At 43.0% G+C, this 22,316-nt stretch overlaps 1 protein-coding gene across 5 annotated transcripts in view; it reads left to right on the top strand.

Moving 5' to 3' along the window:
- Positions 1 to 22,316, top strand: part of OSBPL3 (oxysterol binding protein like 3) — a 240,803-nt gene that overhangs the window by 121,790 nt on the left and 96,697 nt on the right. For 4 of the 5 annotated variants that reach the window (XM_056519828.1, XM_056519829.1, XM_056519830.1 and 1 more), the window contains one exon: positions 8,636 to 8,862. In XM_056519828.1, coding sequence (XP_056375803.1) covers positions 8,770 to 8,862 — 93 coding nt within the window. In that variant the 5' untranslated portion in view covers positions 8,636 to 8,769. Of the gene's footprint in view, positions 1 to 8,635; positions 8,863 to 22,158; positions 22,259 to 22,316 lie in introns of those variants that run through there. The other variant, XM_056519833.1, reaches the window with a different exon arrangement.

The following is a 22,316-nucleotide window of genomic DNA, read 5'->3' as shown; positions in this document are numbered from 1 at the left end:
TGCAACAATACTACTTTATGGGTACTACAATCCTTATCCCTATCCCAGTATGGGTCCAGTCTGCTGGATGACCACAAACCATTATTGTGGCTTCCAAAATAAGAAAGCGTTTGTCTGCAATACATTTTTGAGTTAGCTGGATGGTAACAAATGTGTTCTATCTTAGTCCTGCCACTGTCCCCTTTAATTAGCATTCATATACTTACCGTATTTTTCGCCGTATAAGACGCACTTTTTCTTCCCCAAAACTGGGGGGGGGAAAGTTGGTGCGTCTTGCACGGCGAATACACACCTATCGTGGCGGTCCCTGCGGCCATCAACGGCCGGGACCCACAGCTAAGACAGGACATTATCGATCGCGGTGATTCCCTGTTTTAACCCTTCAGATGCGGCGATCAAAGCTGACCGCCGCGTCTGAAGCAAAAGTGACACTAACCCGGCTGCATCGGGAGGGACCTTACCTGCCTCCTCGGTGTCTGCTCCGTGCCGGGATCCCCTGCATGACCGGCGTTCTCCTTCGTCGTCATCACGTCGTCGCGCACGCCGCCCCGTCGTCCAATAGGAGCGGCGTGCGTAGCGACGTAACAGCGACGGAGAGGATACGGGGCAGTAGAGACCCGGGGACGCGGCGACAGCGATGGAGGGCGACATCCAGGGCAGCGATGACGGGTCCGGAGCAGTGGGGACAGGTGAGTATTACCTCCTATACCAGTGACCTTCAACCTGCGGACCTCCAGATGTTGCAAAACTACAACTCCCGGCATGCCCGGACAGCCAACAGCTGTCCGGCCATGCCGGGAGTTGTAGTTTTGCAACACCTAGAGGTCCGCTGGTTGAAGATCACTGTGACCTATACTTTACATTGTATTCTAGATTTTCCTCATTTAAAATTGGGTGCGTCTTATATGCCGGAGCGTCGTATAGGGTGAAAAATACGGTATATCTTTGGTCCATGTACATCCTTTTATTTCTTGCCAGAAATACCCCTAGATCTCATTACAGAAAAATAGGAAAAAAATAGTAGTATGTAACAGTGTATCTCCCCTAAGGGAGAAATAAATCCTGATAAATCCGATGTGCTTTGTCTTTTAAAAAGTTCTCGCTTTCGCTGGTCTTGCAGCGGTTAAAGGTTTTATTTATGGTCGGCAATTATTCTGATCTGAAGCTTCAGAGGATGAGCTCAAAGGAGAAATGTAACCAAAAGGCTAACAAAATTTAAGTTCTATTTACAGTTATGTTTGCCGAACATGGCAACATACCTTATCTTATCTACACACCCATGACATACAGTACGGAGCTAAGATCAGGCAGTCATACATAGCAGTGTTCTTTGTACATAGACTGAGGTGACACAGTGTCATACAGTATATGACCCGATCCTGTTATTATCTACCATTCAGCACTCAGGATAATGTACAAGCACTTATTATTTTCTAACTCTAGCTTGATAGTATGAAGTGCCATATAAAAGACGCTTTGCAGCGGTAAGGCAGGAGATCTGTGGCCTAAAAGACAACTCTACATATACTCAGAATACCATTGCCAAAGCAAAGTATGTGTAAATTTGCTCAACATTTAAATGTAGTTGTACGCTGAGTACTGCGTTAGGCCTCCAGCCTTCACACTGTGAAACACATGCTGTAAGATAAGGCCACATCTGTTTCCTGTTCTACGAAAAGGTCCTAGATGATCTGCTATAAGAAAAATACTGGTTTAAAAAATAACAAAATGGGCACAAATTCAGCGTTTTTTAAAATCACATTCATGTAACTTTACGTAACTTCCACAAAGTTTAGAAACCACAGCAAATCAAAAAGTCTGACCTGCACCTTAAAAGTACCTGTCGTTTCCCACAAAAAAAAAGTTATATGTATCTGTGGAGGGGGCGTGTCCTCACTCTGCTTCATTCATCTTCCTCCTTGAGTCTGATGTGCTGTGCTGGGTGTATTCATACGATTACTGAAGGCTGCTTTGTAACCCCTCCTCTCTGTTTTTAGACAGTAGTCTGATAGACAGGACAGGAGTGAGCACAGAGAAGTGCTAGACTTACTGGGCATTGTCCCCAGCCTGTGCTTAAACTTGGACAAAAATGATGCTGCAGCCAGACAGGGTTATGTTCTAGATAATATCAGGACCCCTAGTTGTGTTTCTTCTAAGCCCTGATTTCTGTTCAAAGGAGATCAAATTTTCTCATGACGTATATTAGAAAATGGATCAGTTTTTACAATATATTATGCGTGGCAACGTGTTATATGTGATAAAATCTTCTTCCTCACTATCCCCAGAGAGGTTACTATGCACAGGGATGGTAAGAATATATAGTTTAAAAGTGTTCCCTGCCGCCCCATATGCAGTCCCCTGAGCAAGGAGCTTTACTTGCCGAGTCCTGAAGCTCTGCCTGTAATCACACCCCTCAGCGTGATTGACAGCTCTTGTCACCGCTCTGTTCCCTAAGCAGACAGAGCAGAGCGATGACGTGGGCATTGCCCAGGCTTTCAATCAAGCTGAGGGGATGTGAATATGGCTGGAGCAGAGGGACTAGGTGAGTATAGCTTCCCGCACAAGGAACTACTTACAGGCTTGCGAGGGACACTTAAACTAAAATCCTCACCATCCTTGTTGGCAAAAAAACCCTCCCGGAGATGGTGAGGAAGAAGATTTTACCATATGTAATGCATTGCCATGTGTTATATATAGTAAAATCTGATGACCGTTTACCTTTAATGTTTTGCCAAGATGTACAACATATTAAAAAGTTTTTGAATCCAACAGTGCCCATTTAAATCTCTATTGGCTTGGAAAAGTGAGTCAATTTTAGTTGTTCACATATTTAAAAACACTTTAAGCTGGTTTCACACAGTTTGCTTTTTGTTTTTAACAAAAAAAAAAAAAACACTGCACTTTTAGAGTTAAAACCAGAAGTGGATGGAAGGAGAAGTATTCCTATTTTATTTCCAATTCCTTTTGAATTAACTACTGGCATTGGTACTATAAAACCTCTTTGAAATAAATTGTCTGGAGCCGGAGATGAAAATAGTTTATGCAAGGACCCCAGCTGCTGCCAAAAAAATTGAAAATACTCGCCTGCCCCACTCTCCTTCCACAGCAGCCCCACTCTCCTTCCGCAGCAGTCCCCAACCGGTCCTTTCAACTTCTTCCTCCTTCCTGTAATATGGTGACCATGCAGGGACTGACTACTTAATCACTGTCCACATTTCAAAGGAAGTAAGTAAAAGTAGACAGGACTGGGAGCTGGCAGGTCTGCAGCGGCTGGGGAATGGGGCAGGGTAGTATGCTGTTTTATTTTGGCAACACCTGGAGTCCTCTGTTATGGGACTGTTCAGAATAAGAAAAACCTGTCCACATGTTGTGTTAAAGGGATTGTCCAGGGAGCAGAGAAGGTGTTTCCTCATTGCCAACATTATACCAACATTGTACCGCTACTAGACAACAAAATGTATTATTTTGGAAGGTCTATTTCCGAGATGAGGACAAGCTGGACATGGAATGCAGAATATTTTCTGCTTCCTGGACAATCCCTTTAAGTATTGCAGCTCCACCTCCTTAAAGTTGATTCTGAGCTGCAATACCACACACAACCTGTGTGCAGGCGTATCACTGTTTCAGAAGAAACCAGCCTGCTTTCTAAGGCTCTTTTCACACTGTGTCTTTGTTTGACAGAGGTACTTTTGGCCTATGGATCTCTGGATATATTTATGATATATTCTGGGAGGTTTTCGGGTACACAATGTGAAAACATCCTAATCCTGAACACCCTCTTTTAAATGTTCAGTGATCCATTTACCCACCCTGATGGGAGGTTTACGACTGATTTTGATCTGAAGTATTTCCAGATTTTATGATGTAAATACATTATAAATAATGATGTAGTTATTCTATTTTTTATTGAAATACTATTAAGGCCTCATAAGTGGGCACCTTATGTGTGGTTGGGATCAGTGGCGTACCTACCATTTGGCGAACCTAGCCCCCGCCGAGGGCGCACACCCGGGAGGGGTGCAGGCCGCCAAACATGTCAGGCCGCCCCCCTGATGCTGCCTGCGCCATGTTCATACCGTGGGTGGTCAGTCTCTCTGCCTGCACAAAATACTCTGAAGACGCAGCCTGAGGCTGCTTCCTTAAGAGCTGCGGCTGCCACTTTAAGAGCTCCGCAAGCCACAGTGAGGGAGAGGGGCCAAAAAATCTCCTCCCTCAGTGAACACAGTACAGACAGGAAGGAAAGACACAGCCCGCCGCTGAGGAGGGAGCAGAGCAGGGCTGTAAGTTATGATAGTCCATATCGGAGCTGTGACGTAAAATCATCATCAGGGACCGGGACAGGATCCCATCTCTGGCTGCTCCTGTGTTCTTATCAGGAAGGTTTGTTTATTTTAGCCCTTAAACAGTGCGATAGGAACAGCCAGAGAGGGAGAGGGGAAACGAAGTGCCATGTATATGACAGATGGCATGTCCTTTCTAAACCCTTTTGTAAACCTCCCTAATCCCCCCTTGTCCCCTCTAGACCCCTCTGTACTCCTACAGGCCCCTGTCCAACCCTTTATGGCATATGAAGTGACCAAAAATCATAATTTCTGAACTCTAGTATTTTTGTACATTTATGCCATTTAATTAACATTATATTTTATTAGCGCGGCATTTACACACACAACAAGACCAAATATGTTTGATTCTTTTTGTTTACAGTATTTTATTTGGGGGTGATACAAACTTTTATTAGGAGTGCATTATACAGCCTTTGACTGTCTGGGCATGCTGGGAGTTGTAGTTTTGCAACCTGCTGGAGCCTCTCTTTTAATTAAATAGTTATATACTGTACTATATACAACCTGCAGCCTACCTGCTCCCTCCATATGTGTTCTGCAGGCAGGAAAAATTAAGCTAAATCTGACCTGGCCACATGCATGGTGTGCATAGGTATGTACTATATACCTTTTAACCCCTTAAGGACTAAAAACTATTTATTTTTTTGCACTTTTGTTTTTTCTCATCTTCCAAAAATCATAACTCGTTCAATTTAGTACCTACAGACCCATATAAGGTCTTGTTTTTTGTGTCACCAACTATACTTTTTTATGACCTCACTTATTTTAGAACAATCTGCGGCAAAACAAAAAAAATAAAAATATTTGTGGCATGAAATGAAAAAAATCATGCCATTTTGCAACTTTTTAGGGCTTCCATTCTATGCAGTGCACTTTTCGGTAAAAATCACACCTTATCTTTATTCTGTAGGTCCATGCGGTTACAGGGATACCCAATTTGTGTAGGTTTTATTTATTTTACTATGATTATTTTTATTCTTTATTACATTATTTTATTTAAATAATGGGAAAAGGGGGGTAATAAAAACTTTTAATAGGGAAGGGGTTAATTCACTTTTATTAACTTTTTTATTTTTTTAGCCCCCATAGGGGGTTATAACATGCAATCTTCTGATTGCATATACTTATCAATGCTATGCCATAGCATAGCATTGATCAGTGTTCCCGACGCTCTGCTGCTCCTGCCTGCTGAGCAGGCATGGAGCAGTAGATCGCCGATCGGACAACGGAGAGGCAGGTGAGGACCCTCTTGTCGTCTGCTAAGCTGATCGGGACAGTTTTAGCTTCATTTTAGATTCCGCAATCAGCTTTAATTGCGGCATCTAAGGGGTTAATGCTGGTCATTGGCCCGATCGGCGGTGCCCAGCATTATCTGTGGGTCCTGGCTGTCGTTAGCAAACGGGGCCCATGTTTGCAACATCTGGAGAACCACTTGAACAGAGTTTGAACCCACAAAAAAAATGGGCTGGTTAGTTTAAACTGCCCAGACCTGTTTTCGGTCCCAGTTAGACTCTGGCACGAAGGGTGGGGGGGCGGGGGCAGGGCAATAATTTTTTTGCTCTGGGGCCCAGTGCTTTCCAGCTACCCCCCTGGTGCTAACGTCATATCACTTATTTCTGGCATCCGCTGGCGTGTCTGTGTCTCTACGCCTTATTGAGGAGGAACGTAGGGACCCATGCACCACTGCTGAGCACGGGCTGAGCCTCTAGTCTCTGGAGCATCCAAGAGCAGGGAGCGGCTGCTGTGAGTTCAAAAAGTTAAAAAAACACACAAGAAATGTATGTTTAGTTAGTATATTGAAGATTTATGTATTATCCTAATGCAGCATGTGGGGGCACAATCAGGAGCTAATCCATACAGGGGGGCACTGTCAGTATCTAATCCATATGGATTTATGAATGGATTAGATACTGTACTCAGTCACCCCCTCATATAGATTAGATATTGTGCACTTTCCATATGGATTAGTAGTATCTAATTCATATTAAGGGTAACAATGTCTTATCCAAACAGAGGGGCACAGTATCTACATATAGTATCTGATACAGCACCTTGCAAGGGGCACTAGGTACGTCTCTGGTTGGGATTTCCGGTTACCCTTCCCCATGCTCTGTCTTTATCAGGACAGTTCCTCATTGTAGTCTCTATGTTATTTCGTCTGAATTCCTCGGCACTTGCTGTACACTCGCAGGTACCATTCTATTTTTATATACTCTCTTTACAAACCATGTTTAATCTCCATGGCAATGGGTTCCCACATTGATATCCTGCGGCTAGGGCTTTTTCTTCAGCTTCTGCCTTTTGGCTCTCAATTTAAAATTTCTATTAATATTCCCCCAGGCTCCTACTATTTATAGCTGCACTACTTATATTTTTTTTCGTCAGGCAACCTTAGACATGCAGATCTTGAAATAACCTGTGTACCATCACCAGCTTTATTCTCATCTCAGCTAATTTATACGGATGAGGAGACCCCGCTGTTCTGTATGTTCATAAGAGCTGGTTGTAATTTACTATCCATATTGTGTATGTAGCTTTGGTAAATCTACCCAGATATGTATGGTAATTGCTTAAGTAACAATTCCATTCAGTGTTATCGGAAGTGCTTCCAATATGAGACTCCTAGATCTCTGAGAAGAATTTCTAAGAACTTGCTACCTTGAATTTTGTTACCTTAATATTTCTGCTGTTGTGTATAATATCCTTCTATAAGGGAATTGTTGTATGGTAAAATCTCCCTTAGGGGACACCTCCCAATAACGGACAGTTTTTAATTCCCCGGCAGTCCCATAAGACTTAATGTATTTGCACCCTCCGAATAGGGGACATTCCCAATAGCGGACGCGGACACACCTGGAAGGGGACAATAACGGACAAATCTCTCCCATGAGGGGACAAAACACTCCCAATAGGGGACAACCAAGCTTATGTGCTGGCCCTACCTTGTACACAGGGCCACCATCAGGGGGTACAGCCAATACCCCAGTAAGAATCCAGGCCCCCGCTGCACCCACTACCCCCCCCCCCTCAAAAGCAGAAGACCGCTGTTTAAACAGTGGTCTCCTGCTTCTGTACGTCCGCCGGCTTCATCATTCGCCCATGATCCCCCTGTGCCACTTTATTCCCCTGTGCCACTTTATTCCCCTGTGCCAAATCATCCTCCCCCCCCTTCATTACCCACTGTGCCACGTAATTTCCTCCTGATCCCCACTGTGCTATTTAATTCCCCCTTTATTACCCTCTGTGCCAATTCATCACTTTTTAATTCCCCGGGGAGATTCTACTGTATATGCAATTTTCTCCTACAGTACAAAATGGTGATTTACACACACTCCAGTTGCCTGCACTGTTAAAGGGTACCTCTCATCAAAAAAACTTTTGATATATTATAGATTAATGTATTCAGAATAACTTTACAATTGCATGTTATTAAAAAATATGCTTCTTTCTATTTAATTTTCCACTTTGAAGAAATGACCACTAGGGGTCTCCCTACCAGTCCTGGCAGCAAGCATTTCAGACTCATGCTGGAGTCCTAAACACTACGAGCTGACAGTCTGCTTTGTTCACAAAGGAGAACACTCAGAGCTGCCAGCCTGCTTTGTTCACAGCCTGTTTGGCTGTGAACAAAGCAGGCTGGCAGCTCTGAGTGTTTAGGACTCCAGTATGAGTCAGAAATGCTTGCTGACAGGACTGATCGGGAAAAATACAATAGAAAGAAGCATATTTTTCATTAACATGCTATTGGAAAGTTATTCAACATTCATTAATCTAAAATATATCAAAAGTTTATTTGATGAGAGGTACCCTTTAATACAGTTTCAAATGCAGACCCCATACATGTAACAATGAAAGTCTCATCAGCAGCAAAATGACCACAGCCAACTGATAACAATGTCTGCCTCCTACAAGATGTCAGAGGAGGGCTATGGGCTGCTGGGGTCTCAGTAGAGATGGTGGCTCACTACTATAGTGACAATATTTGGATCTCCATAAGGGCATGGGTGTCTATCCATGTTGCTTGCTTGTAAAGGCTTTCCAAATTTCAGTGGCTGAAACACTCAACATAATTTGGCAAAGATTTGAGCGCTTAACAATCGCACCGCCCCGCCCCCGTCCCCCTAGGTTTAGTGCATTTTTTTTATTATAGCCATGTTTTTTTTTAAAGAATGTCCATGTGATATTACCATTTTTTGTATTTATAAGAATGTTCTAGGCCCTGAAACAAAAGGTAAGAAAAAAAAAAAAGTTGTTCCAGTTTCTGACTTAGTCTTTTCTTTTTATCTCCATAGGAGCTGAAGGAATGTGTGCACGCCAAACAGAAGATGAATAAGCAATTGTATTTATCTGGTGTTCTCTGGCCTGTGTATAAGAAAATTACCGGGAGTCTCTGTTATATTTCCTGAGTGGGGAACGGAATCTTAATATGGGGGAAGAAAGGAACCTGGGGGTGTCACAGAAGATGTTGTCCCCTTCTCGGAGTACAAGCAGTTGCTCTTCAAAGCTGGGGAGCCGCCAGGTCAGTTTGCCAACTTTAAGATATATTGCAGGAAGTGTATACTGTATTTTTCTCCCTATAGGACGCACCGGCGTATAAGACGCACCCAATTTATAGGTGCAAAATCTAAAAAAATAAAGATTCTGAACCCAACAGTGGTCTTCAACCTGCGGACCTCCAGATGTTGCAAAACTACAACTCCCAGCATGCCCGGACAGCCGTTGGCTGTCCGGGCATGCTGGGAGCTGTAGTTTTGCAACATCTGGAGGTCTGCAGGTTGAAGACCACTGGTATAGGAGGTAATACTCACGTGTCCCCGCCGCTCCGGACCAGTCACCGCTGCCCTGGATGTCGCTCCATCGCTGTCCCCGTGGTGTTCCCGACGCTCCGGACTTCTTCTTCCCCGGGATCCACGCTCTCCGTCGCCGCCATCACACCGCTCCTATTGGATGACGGCGTGCGCGACGACGTCGAAGGAGAGCGCAGGGGATACCGGCACGGAGAAGACACTGAGGAGGCAGGTATGGTCCCTCCCGGTGTCCGGTAAGCTGTTCGGGACGCCGCAATTTCACCGCGGCGGTCCCGAACAGCCCGACTGAGCAGCTGGGTTAGTGTTATTTTCGCTTCAGATGCAGCGGTCAGCTTTGATCGCCGCGTCTGAAGGGTTAATACAGGGCATCACCGCGATCGGTGATGTTCCTGTATTAGCGGTGGGTCCCGGCCATTGATGGCCGCAGGTATTCGCCATATAAGATGCACCAACTTTTCCCCCCAGTTTTGGGGAATAAAAAGTGCGTCTTATATGGCGAAAAATACAGTAATTTGTTGAGCATCAGCTTAAACAACTCTTCCAGGTTACCTTCCATTTTCAATTTCAAGACTTAATGCCAGCCAATGTGGATTTGAGTACAGTATTAAAGGGGTACTCCAGAAAAAAACATTTTCTCTCAATATGACCTGGCTGCTGCAATTAAAAATAAAACCCTGGATTAACCTCCAGCTGCCCCCTGGTGCCTCATGTATTGATGTCCCATCCTCTGCGATCTTCTTCCTGCTTTTGGGGCCCAATATGCAAAAATGCAGCTTAGCTAATCGCTGCCCGCAGTGAAGTCTCACCTCGCCAGTAGAGATGAGCGAACTTACAGTAAATTCGATTCGTCACGAACTTCTTGGCTCGGCAGTTGATGACTTATCCTGCATAAATTAGTTCAGCTTTCGGGTGCTCCGGTGGGCTGGAAAAGGTGGATACAGTCCTAGGAGACTCTTTCCTATGAATGTATCCACCTTTTCCTGCCCACCGGAGCACCTGAAGGCTGAACTAATTTATGCAGGATAAGTCATCAACTGCCGAGCCAAGAAGTTCGTGACTAATCGAATTTACTGTAAGTTCGCTCATCTCTACTCGCCAGTGATAGGCCAAGTGTCAGTGTGATTTATTGAGCGCCTGCACCTCTCTTCTTCCTGGTGCTGGGGCTCAATACGTCATACTGCTGCTCAGCCTATCACTGGCCATCACCGCTACACCCAGCGATAAGGTGAGCCGAATTGTTGCATGTCGAGCACCAGATGAGGATCACAGCGGAGGTTGGGCCTAAAATACTGGCGGCACCAGGAGAGCTGTTTGTTTCTTAAATTGTGGCAGCCTAGGCATATTGAGAAGAGAGTTTTTTGCCAGAGTACCCCCTTTATTTAAATGTATTAGGGGATAGAATGATCACTGTATAACTAGGTCGATCAGCCTTTCAGGATTCTCGAGAAGCTAGAGAGTCATGGTTGTCATGCGAAGTTCCATGGTTGCCATCCAATTAAAAGACAACAAATCTTCAAATGTATTTGTACATTCAGTACAGACTGTGGGAGGAATTGCTTAGTGTTTTAATACTTTAAAAGTGGGGATTTGTAGCTATATTTATCTGAAAGTGTAAGCTTTGGTAGAGAATATGGGATGTGAAATAATACAATTTATGCCTTTAAAGTGAACCCGAACATTTTCTGTCCTGTAATGTTTTTCACTTTAGAGCAGCATTTGTCTAGACATGGAGAACTATTTGTTGTGTATCTGTATATGTGAAATGCAATGTTCATTTTAATGCTGACATTCCTGTACTGGAGTTTTAAATGTAGCCTTTTGGACCAAAACTGAGAACAGCCAGAAATTGTGAATATTCATAAATGAATGACCTATAACATTACTGTGAACAGAATACCCTTTAAAATGTAACATTTACAGTATCTCACATTTTGGTAAATATTTTCTTATTTACTGAAGAAATGACATTCTGCTACAGTCGGGTGCACATCCTATATAAAAGTATTTAATGGTGTGTCCCCTTAAAATAACTCGAGACATAGCCATTAATATCTAAACCTACAAAAGTGAGTACGCCACTAAATGGAAATGTCCAAATAGGGTGTCAATATTTTGTGTGGCCATCATTATTTTCCCTCATTGCCTTAAACCTCTTGGACATGGAGTTCCCCAAAGCTTCACAGGTTACTACTGGAGTCCTCTTCCACTCCTCCATGACTAAAGTACAAAGCCGGTGGATGGGGATCTTGCGCTTCCCCACCTTTTGTTTGAGCATGCCCTACAGAACTCAGTAGGGTTTAGGTTTGGAGACATGCTCAGCCAGTCCATCACTTTTACCCTCAGCTTCTTTAGCAATCCAGTAGCCATCTTCGAGGAGTGTTTGGGGTTATGTTGGAATACTGCCCTGCAGCCCGGTCTCTGAAGGGAGGGGATCATGCTCTGCTTCAGTATGTCACAGTACATGTGGGCATTCATAGTTGCCTGAATGAACGGTAACTCCCCAGTGCCAGCAGTAGTCATGCAGCCCCAGACCATGACCTTTCCACCACCATACTTTACTAGGCAAGACATACTTGTCTTGTACTCCTTACCTGGTTGCCGCTACACGTGCTTGACACCATCTGAAATAAATACATTTATCTGGGTCTTGTTGGACCACAAGACAGGGTTCCAGTCTTCAGCAAACTGTTTGCAGACTTTCTTGTACATCATCTTTAGAAGAGGCTTCCTACTGGGATTACAGCCATTCATACCAATTTGATGTAGTGTGTGACGTATGGTCTGAGCGCTGACAGTCAGTTTCAGGGTCTTGGCAATCTTCTTATAGCCTAGACCATCTTTATGTAGAGCAGCAATTTCTTTTTTTTTTCCAGCTCTTTAGAAAGTTATTTGCAGTAAGGTGCCATGCTAAACTTCCAATGACCAGTATTAGAGAGTGTGAGAGTGATAACACCAAATTTAAGACTCCTGCTCCCCATTTACACCTGAGACCTTGTAACAAACACGAGTCACATGACGTTGGGATGGTAAATGGCTAATTCCCAATTTGGACATTTCCACTTAGGGGTGTACTCCATTATGTTGCCAAGGTTTAGACATTAATAGCTGTGTGTGTAGGGTTATTTTGAGGGGACACAACATAAACACTTATTCAGGCTGTGCATTCACTAAGTAAAGTAGTCTACTTTACATTGTAGCAGAGAGTCATTTTTTCAATGTTGTCACATAAAAACATATAACAAAATATTACAAAAATGTTAGAAGTATACTCTCTTATGTGAGATACTGTATTAATAAATAGGTATAAAATATGATATCCATAGGTGGCTATTATGAAAAAATACAAAATCCAGGTCATATATTGCACATATTCCCCAGGGCTTAGTACAGTACAACAATATTCTGACTCGCATGACATAAAATGACTCACTACCCAGACTGTGCATTGTCTCAGTGGTGTTTTGATCTTTATGTGAAGTCGTGTGCTGGTCAGATGAACTCTGATTGTGGTAAAGAAGTAGCGGAGGGGGGATGGGGTTGGATAGCAGGAAAAAAAATTAGTAAAATGGACTTGGTGTGGTCCAGGCTTAGTCTATGCCAGGGATAAAACCTGATCACTTTCTGGGATTTCTCCCCCCAATCACACACACAATCCTCTCCAAACACTTATTTCAGGCGGGCTGGGCCAGATAGAGATGTCTCCATAGGGTAGACCGTAACCTTGTAGAACACAGTGTTCTAAGGCTAGGTTCACACTGTATTTTTTTGCTTCTGTTTAACATACACTTGGAAAACCTTTCAATGTATATGTGAACCGGAGACCTTGATGGACGCCTGTTGACCAAAATTGGATCAATTTAACACATACAGTTTGAGCTTTTTTTTGTCCTATCCATCCTATTATGGCCGCCGCATCCGTTTAAAGGGGTTGACCACTTTGTTTATTTGTAAATGTCTTTGACGCGGTTTTGTTTACTCACTAATATATTCTGAAGTTGTTAGATGGGTGCTGATGGCTTCCTTTTTGCAGTACTGCTCCTTGTTAACTCTTTCCCTGACTGAGATTTTTGTTGAACTTTTTTTTATTTTTTTTAAACATAAATGCATTATCTATGTGTTCCCTAAATGCCCCTATATTCAGATCACTGCTAACTGTAGTGGATTAGCAGCAGCCGATTAGAACAGTGTTACCAATAATCATCTTACAGTAACACAGATTATGCCTTCTTAGCATGCGCTGCGCTCTAGGAATTCCTATTGCTTTTATCTGTAAAATCAATACTCTGCTACATAGGAGCATAGTACCAGTACATCATCGCTCTGCTGTATATCGCGTACTGTTCAAAGGGAACCTGCCAGGTCCCTGCTCCCCATCACACTGGCCCACATATCTATAGATGAGCAGAGCAGCTTGCTATAGCGCCATTCAATGCCACAAACCCTAAAAACCACTGCTGTATTCTAATGATACAGTGATAGAGGAGAAGATACAGCTGCTTTTAGTCTTGATGACAGTTTCCCCTTCCCTCCTACATTGGGTAGGTTGACACCATAACTTCAGGGCGTCATAAGCATATAGGCATCATCTGTAAAAAAAAAAATCATACTTTTTACTGTATAATAGACAAAAGATCGTAGTCTGCACTCGATAGGGGTCAATAGGAGTCTCTGATGTCCTTTCCTCGATTGGGTACATAGAGTGCTGTAGATATGTTTGGTGTGTATATGTCAAACATAGGCACTAAATGGGATGTCAACATGGCTTTTGGGGGATGTATGGAGGGGCCTCCTGACCCTCCTCGAATATCGGGGCAAAGAGGGATCGGGAATGGTTGGATTCAGCATTCTCAGTCCTTTGTTCTGGTGTAAGATGAACGGCTGCGCCTGGTTGAAATAAATAACGCGTGTATGTTTATGGTCGGCTGACTGATGTGTGACGTGTATGACCATTATAAGTAGCAGCTAGAATGTTTAACAGCCTGATGACGGCACTTAAACGGCAATTCCTAGAGTTACCAACCAATGAGTCAGGCTCCCTATTGACTAGAATGTAGATAGTATTTGTCTAACCTGTCATACTTCGTTCTCTGGTCTAGCTGGCTCCACTGCATGGAACGCAGTTTGGCTGTCGTCTCTGGTGTTTATTTTCTGTTCTAGGCGGAGGTTACGATAAGCAGCCTTGGCTCACGCTCGTTGTTGCTCTAGTGGTTTAATCTATATGTATGTTGTCATGTGTGACCACGAGACGACTGCGTTCACTACTTCACAAACATAATTAAAGCAAATTACATCCGTGAAATTATGTTTAGATTTACATAATGATTCAATAGGACTTTGGGATGTGTAGCCGATCGCTTGATATATATTTAGATTAGATCACTACTTTTTATGCTGCTCACACAATGTGTTGTTTTTTTTGTAGTTTTTAAGCTAAAACCAGGTGTTGATCATAATACATGACATAAAATAAAGACCAAATACAACTTCTTGTTTTCCTATTTATCCATTCCACACCAGGAGGAAGAAAGAGTAAAAATATAAAGTACTTTATATTACCTAATAGTCCACACTTGGATTTGGCTTCAAAAGTGCAGTAAAACTGCACTGCGTTAGAGCACCCTTATTACCTTTAAAAGGGAGGCATTAATAGAATTAAATAGACATACATACTGTCTGCTTAATCCTTTTGATTGGTGCAAGTAGTATTGAAAGCAGAACAGTCTAGTCATCCCCTTTTCACTGGATCAATGGGCTTCTCAGTAATGTTATCAAGTGATGCTGGAACACCCATGGAGTCAGCTGTGGGTACCTAAAAATGTCCTTAAAGGGGTACTCCCATGGAAACCTTTTTTTTTTTTTTTTTAAATCAACTGGTGCCAGAAAGTTAAACAGATTTGTAAATCACTTCTATTAAAAAAATCTTAATCCTTCCAGTACTTTTTAGGGGCTGTATACTAAAGAGAAATCCAAAAAAGAAATGCATTTCCTCTGATGTCATGACCACAGTGTTCTCTGCTGACCTCTGCTGTCCATTTTAGGAACTTTCCAGAGCAGGAGAAAATCCCCATAGCAAACATATGCTGCTCTGTACAGTTCCTAAAATGGACAGCAGAGGTCAGCAGAGAGCACTGTGGTCATGACATCAGAGGAAATGCATTTCTTTTTTGATTTTCTCTTTAGTATACAGCCCCTAAAAAGTACTGGAAGGATCAAGATTTTTTTAATAGAAGTTATTTACAAATCTGTTTAATTTTCTGGCACCAGTTGATTTTTAGTGCACACTGCTGTTTTTAGTGTACTCTAAAATAGTAATCTATAAATAATATTATTATTTATTATTATTACAGTTTAACGTAATTAGAAAAGGAAAATAGAAAAAAAAATTGATTAGATTAGATTGTAAAAAAAAGTATTTTTTTGGTTAGCATTGCCATCTTTCCACCCCAAATTATTTTTGCTGCAGTTTCTGCTAATAAAAAATAACTAAAGGCCATGAAGTCAGAAGATATAAATACACTCTGATAGTGGCAGATTTTCTTGCTTAAAGGGGTACTCCAGAGGAAAAAAAATGTTTTCAAATCAACTGGATCCAAAAAGTTATACAGATATATTATTATACTTCTATTTAAAAACCGCCCAATATTTTTCATCTGCTGTCCTTGTCAGGAAAGTTCCTGACACAGACTGAGGTGGAAGCAGAGAGCACTGTGGCCAGACTGAAAAGAACTACACAATTTCCTCTGAAGCATACAGCAGCTGATAAGTACTGGAAGGATTAAGATTTTAAAGTAGAAGTATTTTCCAATCCATATAACTTTCTAGCACCAGTGGATTTATTTATTTATCCTCCTGAGTTACCCCTTTAAACCCCTAAATGTGTTCCATTGATCTGAATGAGGATGTTTTGACATTAAGCATGTGAATTTCTTCATGTTCCATTCTGACTGATAAGAAAGTCGCAGAAATTTGCCTGCATGTGTAATTTTGCCATATTATTGGTTATGTTTATATGTGAATATATTTCTATTTATTTTTCCTATAGGTTTAGATTTATCTCTAAAATACGATATTATGGATCCTTGTACATTATATATATATATATATATATATATATATATATATAATATATATATTAATGTGGATATAAATTTAAAACCACATCAGTAGGAACTAGACACCTTAGGGCGGTGTTTGACAACCTGTGTCGCTCCAGCTTTTGTAAAACTACAACTCCCAGCATTTAAAAAAATAAATAAATAAAACCTCTGACAAGTCATAGTGAGCATGGACTTTTCTACAAATCCTTACATCGCTCACACCAGTTTCTGTGCAGGGCCAAGCGGAAATAAAAGTTTGCGGTGCTCTGTTGAGCTATTCTTCCTGTCCCTAATAGCATTTAAAGGGGTACTCCGATGCTCCAGAGTTCTGAACATTTTGTTCAGAACGTTTCGAGCCAGAGGCCGGGATTGTGATGTCACGGCCACGCCCCCTCTTGACGTGATACCAAACCCCCTCCATGTTTATGGGAGGGGGCATGTCGGCCTATAGACATGAATGGAGGGGGTGTGGTGTCACGAGGGTGCATGGCCATGACGTCCCGACCACTGCCGCAGGAACTCGGCGTTAGTTTAGAACGCTGGGTGCTGCGGGAGATCGCAGGGGGACCCCAGCAGCGGGACCCCTCATGACCCCACGCCCTTGGTTGGGAAGTATGCCCTGAAAACAATCAAATGGCATCATAAGAATGTTTGCTAAATCTGTAGAGAAAGAACATGGGAATCCCTTCATCCTAAATGTCTTGGTGTCATTTCTCAAGAATGTATTTTAGATCACTATCTGTGGCACCAAAAACATTCTAAGGATCCCATTCAGGATACTGGTACCATAGTTGTGCGTAGCCTTTTTTCATTAATAATGTGGTTATAAAATGCCATCACTTTGATTTTTGCTTGTTCCAGACAACAGATTTTACATAACTCCCTAAAGGTGAAATGAGGCCAGGAAAACCTCCCTAGGATCAATAGGTTGCTTACTTATTCCCGGTTGCTCACACCAAACTCTGCTGCCAAATGCTTCCTCGTTTTAAAGTTCTCCAGAGGATTATGTTATTATTCAAAGAATCAATGTCCTTAATGTAAATGGATTTCAGACAATAACAAAGCTAAAGCAGGAGAAGGTCACAGTATTAGACGGGTGACGAGGCAGAACAATGATGCATGGCCTCACTAATCATATCAGACCTGTCACAGAGAAAGTGTCTGCCCCTTACCTGTTGTACCAGAGTTCACACTACATATTTTCTCTTAACATTCAGGAAAATAATACAGACTCTGATGTGAAAACTGGGGCCTTTTTTTTCTTTAAAAAAAAAAAATTTTCAGGCTATAATGTCAGGCTTTTTCAGGCTTCTTTCCTCCAACCCATAGAATCTAGAGAGAGGAAGGAAGGCGCCTCATGTGCGGGATCACCAGATCTTGTTAGTGGAGATGGGGGACGGTAATTCCCAAACCGCTTACCAAAGTTGGTTGTGCGCCCACACACAACAAGGTAAAGTGTAGAATGAATATAAGTATAGGTCCACTGCAGCCCTCCTGGGTAGAAGTAGAATCCAAATAGGGTGACCGTAAGTTCAGGAGTTAGTCCGGTGCAGAGAGGAACCATCAGGGAGCCAGATAAAATCAATGGATTTATTAGATGCAACGCGTTTCGCTGCACATGCGCAGCTTCATCAGGCATCTGCCTGATGAAGCTGCGCATGCGCAGCAAAACGCGTTGCATCTAATAAATCCATTGATTTTATCTGGCTCCCTGATGGTTCCTCTCTGCGCCGGACTACCTCCTGAACTTACGGTCACCCTGTTTTGATTCTACTCCAACCCATAGAAGAAGGGTGCTCTGTTCAGAATCCACGCTTCTTGGTCAGACAATGGCTGCAGAGTCTCTCCGGATATGTTCTTACTCTTTTTTTTCTTTTGTAAGCCTCCTTTTACCGAAACCAGGAATGGGTCCCAAACACTGAAAAGATGCAATTCTTCATTTTAAAGTTTTTCTCTGCCGGTTCCACTTCCGATTTTGGTAAAAACACTGATCAAAAATAGGCTCTGAAAGTTGTGTGGTAACAATGCCTCACTCAGGAGGACCTGTTCTGTCCTCCGTTAGACAAAGCATTGTGGACATTGTGTAATGTTTTAATTCCATTATGGAGGTGCTAGAGGGAATATAAAAACATACAATCAAGTTTCCTCACAGGTGACTGCTGTTTGATCAGCTTTTTGACCCTTCTTACTAGCTTGGATTGTTCAAAGTTGAGAACCCTTTTAAGAACAGAAGAGAAATTTAATAAGGTATTCGAAGAGAAGAAAAGAAATCGGCGACTCACCATCTCAGCTGGTATATCCTTTTTTATTGAAGCATACTCACGTTACAATATAACAGAGGGAGAGGGTAGTGGGGGGATAGTGATGTGCGACCGAGCTCCTGTTTCGCACACTAAGTGTGCTTCCTCCGGCCATAATGGCCGGAGGAAGCACACTTAGTGTGCGAAACAGGAGCTCGGTCGCACATCACTATCCCCCCACTACCCTCTCCCTCTGTTATATTGTAACGTGAGTATGCTTCAATAAAGAAGAATATACCAGCTGAGATGGTGAGTCGCCGATTTCTTTTCTTCTCTTCGAATACCATATGAAAATCTTATTGTGTCAGAGCACCACCAGCAGCACCCAGCTACACCGACGCATATCCATCCAACACGTTAGTTTCCTCCACAAGCGCAGTGCCGTGCTACTTCTTGTATGAACTGAGAAATTTAATAAGGCTGTACAAATGTTTCCGGCATACAAACGTCAAAATATTTTGTACAAGATGTATTTTGTGCAAAAATATCCAACTTTTTACCCTTTCACATTGTCTGTGCCACTTTTCTGGCCTCCCTGCATCACTTAATACATCTGGCACATCTTACACAAGTGATCTTTGACTTAACGGGGTATTCCAGCATTAAGAAAACTTAATATTTTGCGGGTGGCTTTTAAATTAATTAATAAATAAATAAAAGCAGTTTTATATCAAGCCCTGGTCTCCCGCAGTTCCTGTTCTTATGGTCCTCTGATCTCCGGTTTTGTTCCTGTTTCTAAGATGAGAGCTTGGAGCAGGACCTGCTAACTCAGCCAATCACTGGCCGAGACAGGACACCACTGTGGCCAATCATTGTCTGAGCAAGCAGGTCCTACACCTAACCTGAAGGAGCCAAACTGGAGCTTCAGGTAAACAAATGGGTAGCTCAGTTCCATCAAAGTAAAGTGAGCGGAGTTGTAATATCATGCACCTGAGTACACACATGGCACTGTTTTGTGGAAGAAATCAGCTATGTTCTTCCATTCCTGGCTAGCCCTTTTTAATAAGTTTAATGGAATCTGTAACAGTCTGTCTTCAGGCCTTGATGTGAATAGGATGTGATCACAATCAGGAGCAAGGGGGAGGGACCTATATGGATATAGTTGTATTTATTCGGAGAAGTTTTATGTGAAGATTAGACCTTGATAAAGGGTAAACCCAAAACGCATTGGTCACTATGTGATTTTATATATTTCCCCATGTTATGTTATTTTAAGGATTGAAATAAAGCTGTATGTTTTAGGGAATATTCACCTGAGTGCTGGGATACTTCACCCCACCTAGGGTTTACTTCGTGTTTGTCTTCAGGCTCCCCAATGGTGGCTGCGGCTGATTAGAATTTAGCCGTTCTGACTACTGTAGTGGGTAAGGAAGCAGAACACAGCGAAACAAAGCTTTGACCTTATCAAATGTATCCAGGGACATGGTATGAGGAAGAGTTAATGATTTATATCAGTGGAATGGAGTAATAAAGGTAAAAGTAATTGTAATTTCTGAGACGCGTGTCTCTTGACTAATGCAGGTATTTAGGAAATGCTAATCCTTTATTAGGTGAATAATTGTCTAGTTTTATGGGTTAAATAAATACAGATGTCTTTCATACGATTCTCAGAAATGTTTCAAGGAGCTACATTTATAGAAGGAGTAATAGCAGATCAAAATATGCAATTATCAAGGTGCAACAGTCTAAATATTAAAATTAAACTTTTATTGGGTATATCTTAAAATAATGACATGTGTCTTTGTGGCACAATCAAATGTACTGTGTGGCTAGTAAAATGTTCATGGTGCTAGTAGAAAGTCTTTTGTGTCTCCTGATTACAGTCGTCCTCTTCTGGCCCTGACTGTATATCAACATTTGCCCTGACTAAACAGCTCAGCTTATCTCCCTTCCTTAACAAAAACCCTCTTCCGATATGTTTCATAGTATATAGTTTCATCAGGGAATGTGGGGATAAGATAAGCGTATGACAGGTAGTGCTGGGCGGTATACCATTTCATACCGAATAACGGTGTGTTTTTTCTTTACGATATGAATTTTTCCCTATACTGCAATACCTATCGGGCCCCTCTTCCTTTCTCGAATGAATGAACTATCAGCCGCAGCACTGTCCCCACATCGGGGAACTAATAATGTTGCCTGCAGGCACGGCTCTCCTCCTGTGAGCCGCGGTGCTGGAAATGAATGAGTTGTGAGCCGCGGGCGCAGGACTTCTGTCCGGAGGACGGAAGCTGTCACCTCCCCTCTGCAAGCGCAGAAAGTCAGTGGGCAGCGGGCACTGCAGCGCTTCTGATCAGAAGTTCTGCAGCGCCCGCGGCCCACTGGCTTTCTGGGGGAAATGAGTGAAAAAAACATACAGTCAAATACTGTGGAACCGCCATAAGTTTGAAAAATACTGTGATACACATTTTTGGTCATACCGCCCAGCACTAGTGACAGGTTCATGCCATTTTGGGCAGAGTCTGGGACAGAAATATTCCATTGCGGGAGTTACATTGCATATTCCATTATTTACCTGTTACAACTGATCCCTCTGACTCGGTGACAATTGCATCTAAGGGTATACACATGACATTGTTGGTGGCAGCAAAATGCATAAATGGTTGGGCCCAGAGATTCCGACCAAAGAGGAAATAATCCAAACGCTGACCAAGTTAGTTTAAGTGGAAAGTCGAGCTGCTCTCTAAAGGGAGAAACAGGGACAAAACTATTTTTCCGATCTTGGCGTCCATTTATTGAAAGAATGTTTTCCTCAGATGATACACAAATTTGTTTACACTGAGTGGTACATAAAGTCTCAACTAGCAGGTTCACTGGGAGCATTAGAAATTCCATAAGGTGTCTACTGGCATGCATGGTTCTGTTGGTTCAAAGTGTTCCAGTGACATTACTCTATGTTTTTGTTTCTTTTTTGCCCGGGGGGGTCTAGGTAATCCTTATACCGTATATACTCGAGTATAAGCCGTCCCGAATATAAGCCAAGGCCCCTAATTTCACCCCAAAAACCCAGGAAAAGTTATTGACTCGACTATAAGCCTAGGGTGGGAAATACATCATCCCCCCCCCCTGTCATCATCCAGACCCCCGTCATCATCATCCTGTCATTTTCACCCCCGTCATCATCACCCTGTCAACATCCCCCCCTGTTATCATCCAGACCCCCGTCATTATCCAGACCCCCGTCATCATCACCCCCCCTTCATCATCACCACCTGTCAATCCCTGTCCAGGCATGCTGGTAGTTGAAGTTTTTAAACATCTGGAGGTCCGCAGGTTGAAGACCACTGCCGGGCCTTCGTCCTGTTTAATCATCCAGACCCCCCCCCTTTAGTTTTCTACTCAGTGGGAAGGAAGGGTGAGCTGGTCCGGGCCATCTATGCTGAAGGGACCGTCCGGTGGGGAGGGTTAGTCGTTCCGGGCTGTCCATTTTCACCGGGAGGCCCTCTTCTCCGCTCCAGGCTGGCCCCGGCCTAGTGACGTTGCCTTGACGACGACGCACAGGAATGTTCATGCTCAGGCACATCTGCTGCGCACGGACGTCCCTGTGCATCGTTGCCAAGGCAAAGTCACTAGTCCAGGGCTGGCCCGGAGCAGAGAAGATGGCCTCCCGGCGAAAATGGACAGCCCGGAACGACTAACCCTCCCCACCGGACGGTCCCTGCAGCATAAATGGCCCGGACCAGCTCACCCTTCATTCCCACCGAGGGGAGGTGAGTTGAAAACTAAAGGGGGGGGGGTCTGGATGATTAAACGGGACGAAGGCCCGGC

Source organism: Hyla sarda, chromosome 5 (assembly GCF_029499605.1).
Source record: "Hyla sarda isolate aHylSar1 chromosome 5, aHylSar1.hap1, whole genome shotgun sequence".
NCBI lineage: Eukaryota > Metazoa > Chordata > Amphibia > Anura > Hylidae > Hyla > Hyla sarda.
This window is presented reverse-complemented; position numbering and strand designations above follow the sequence as displayed.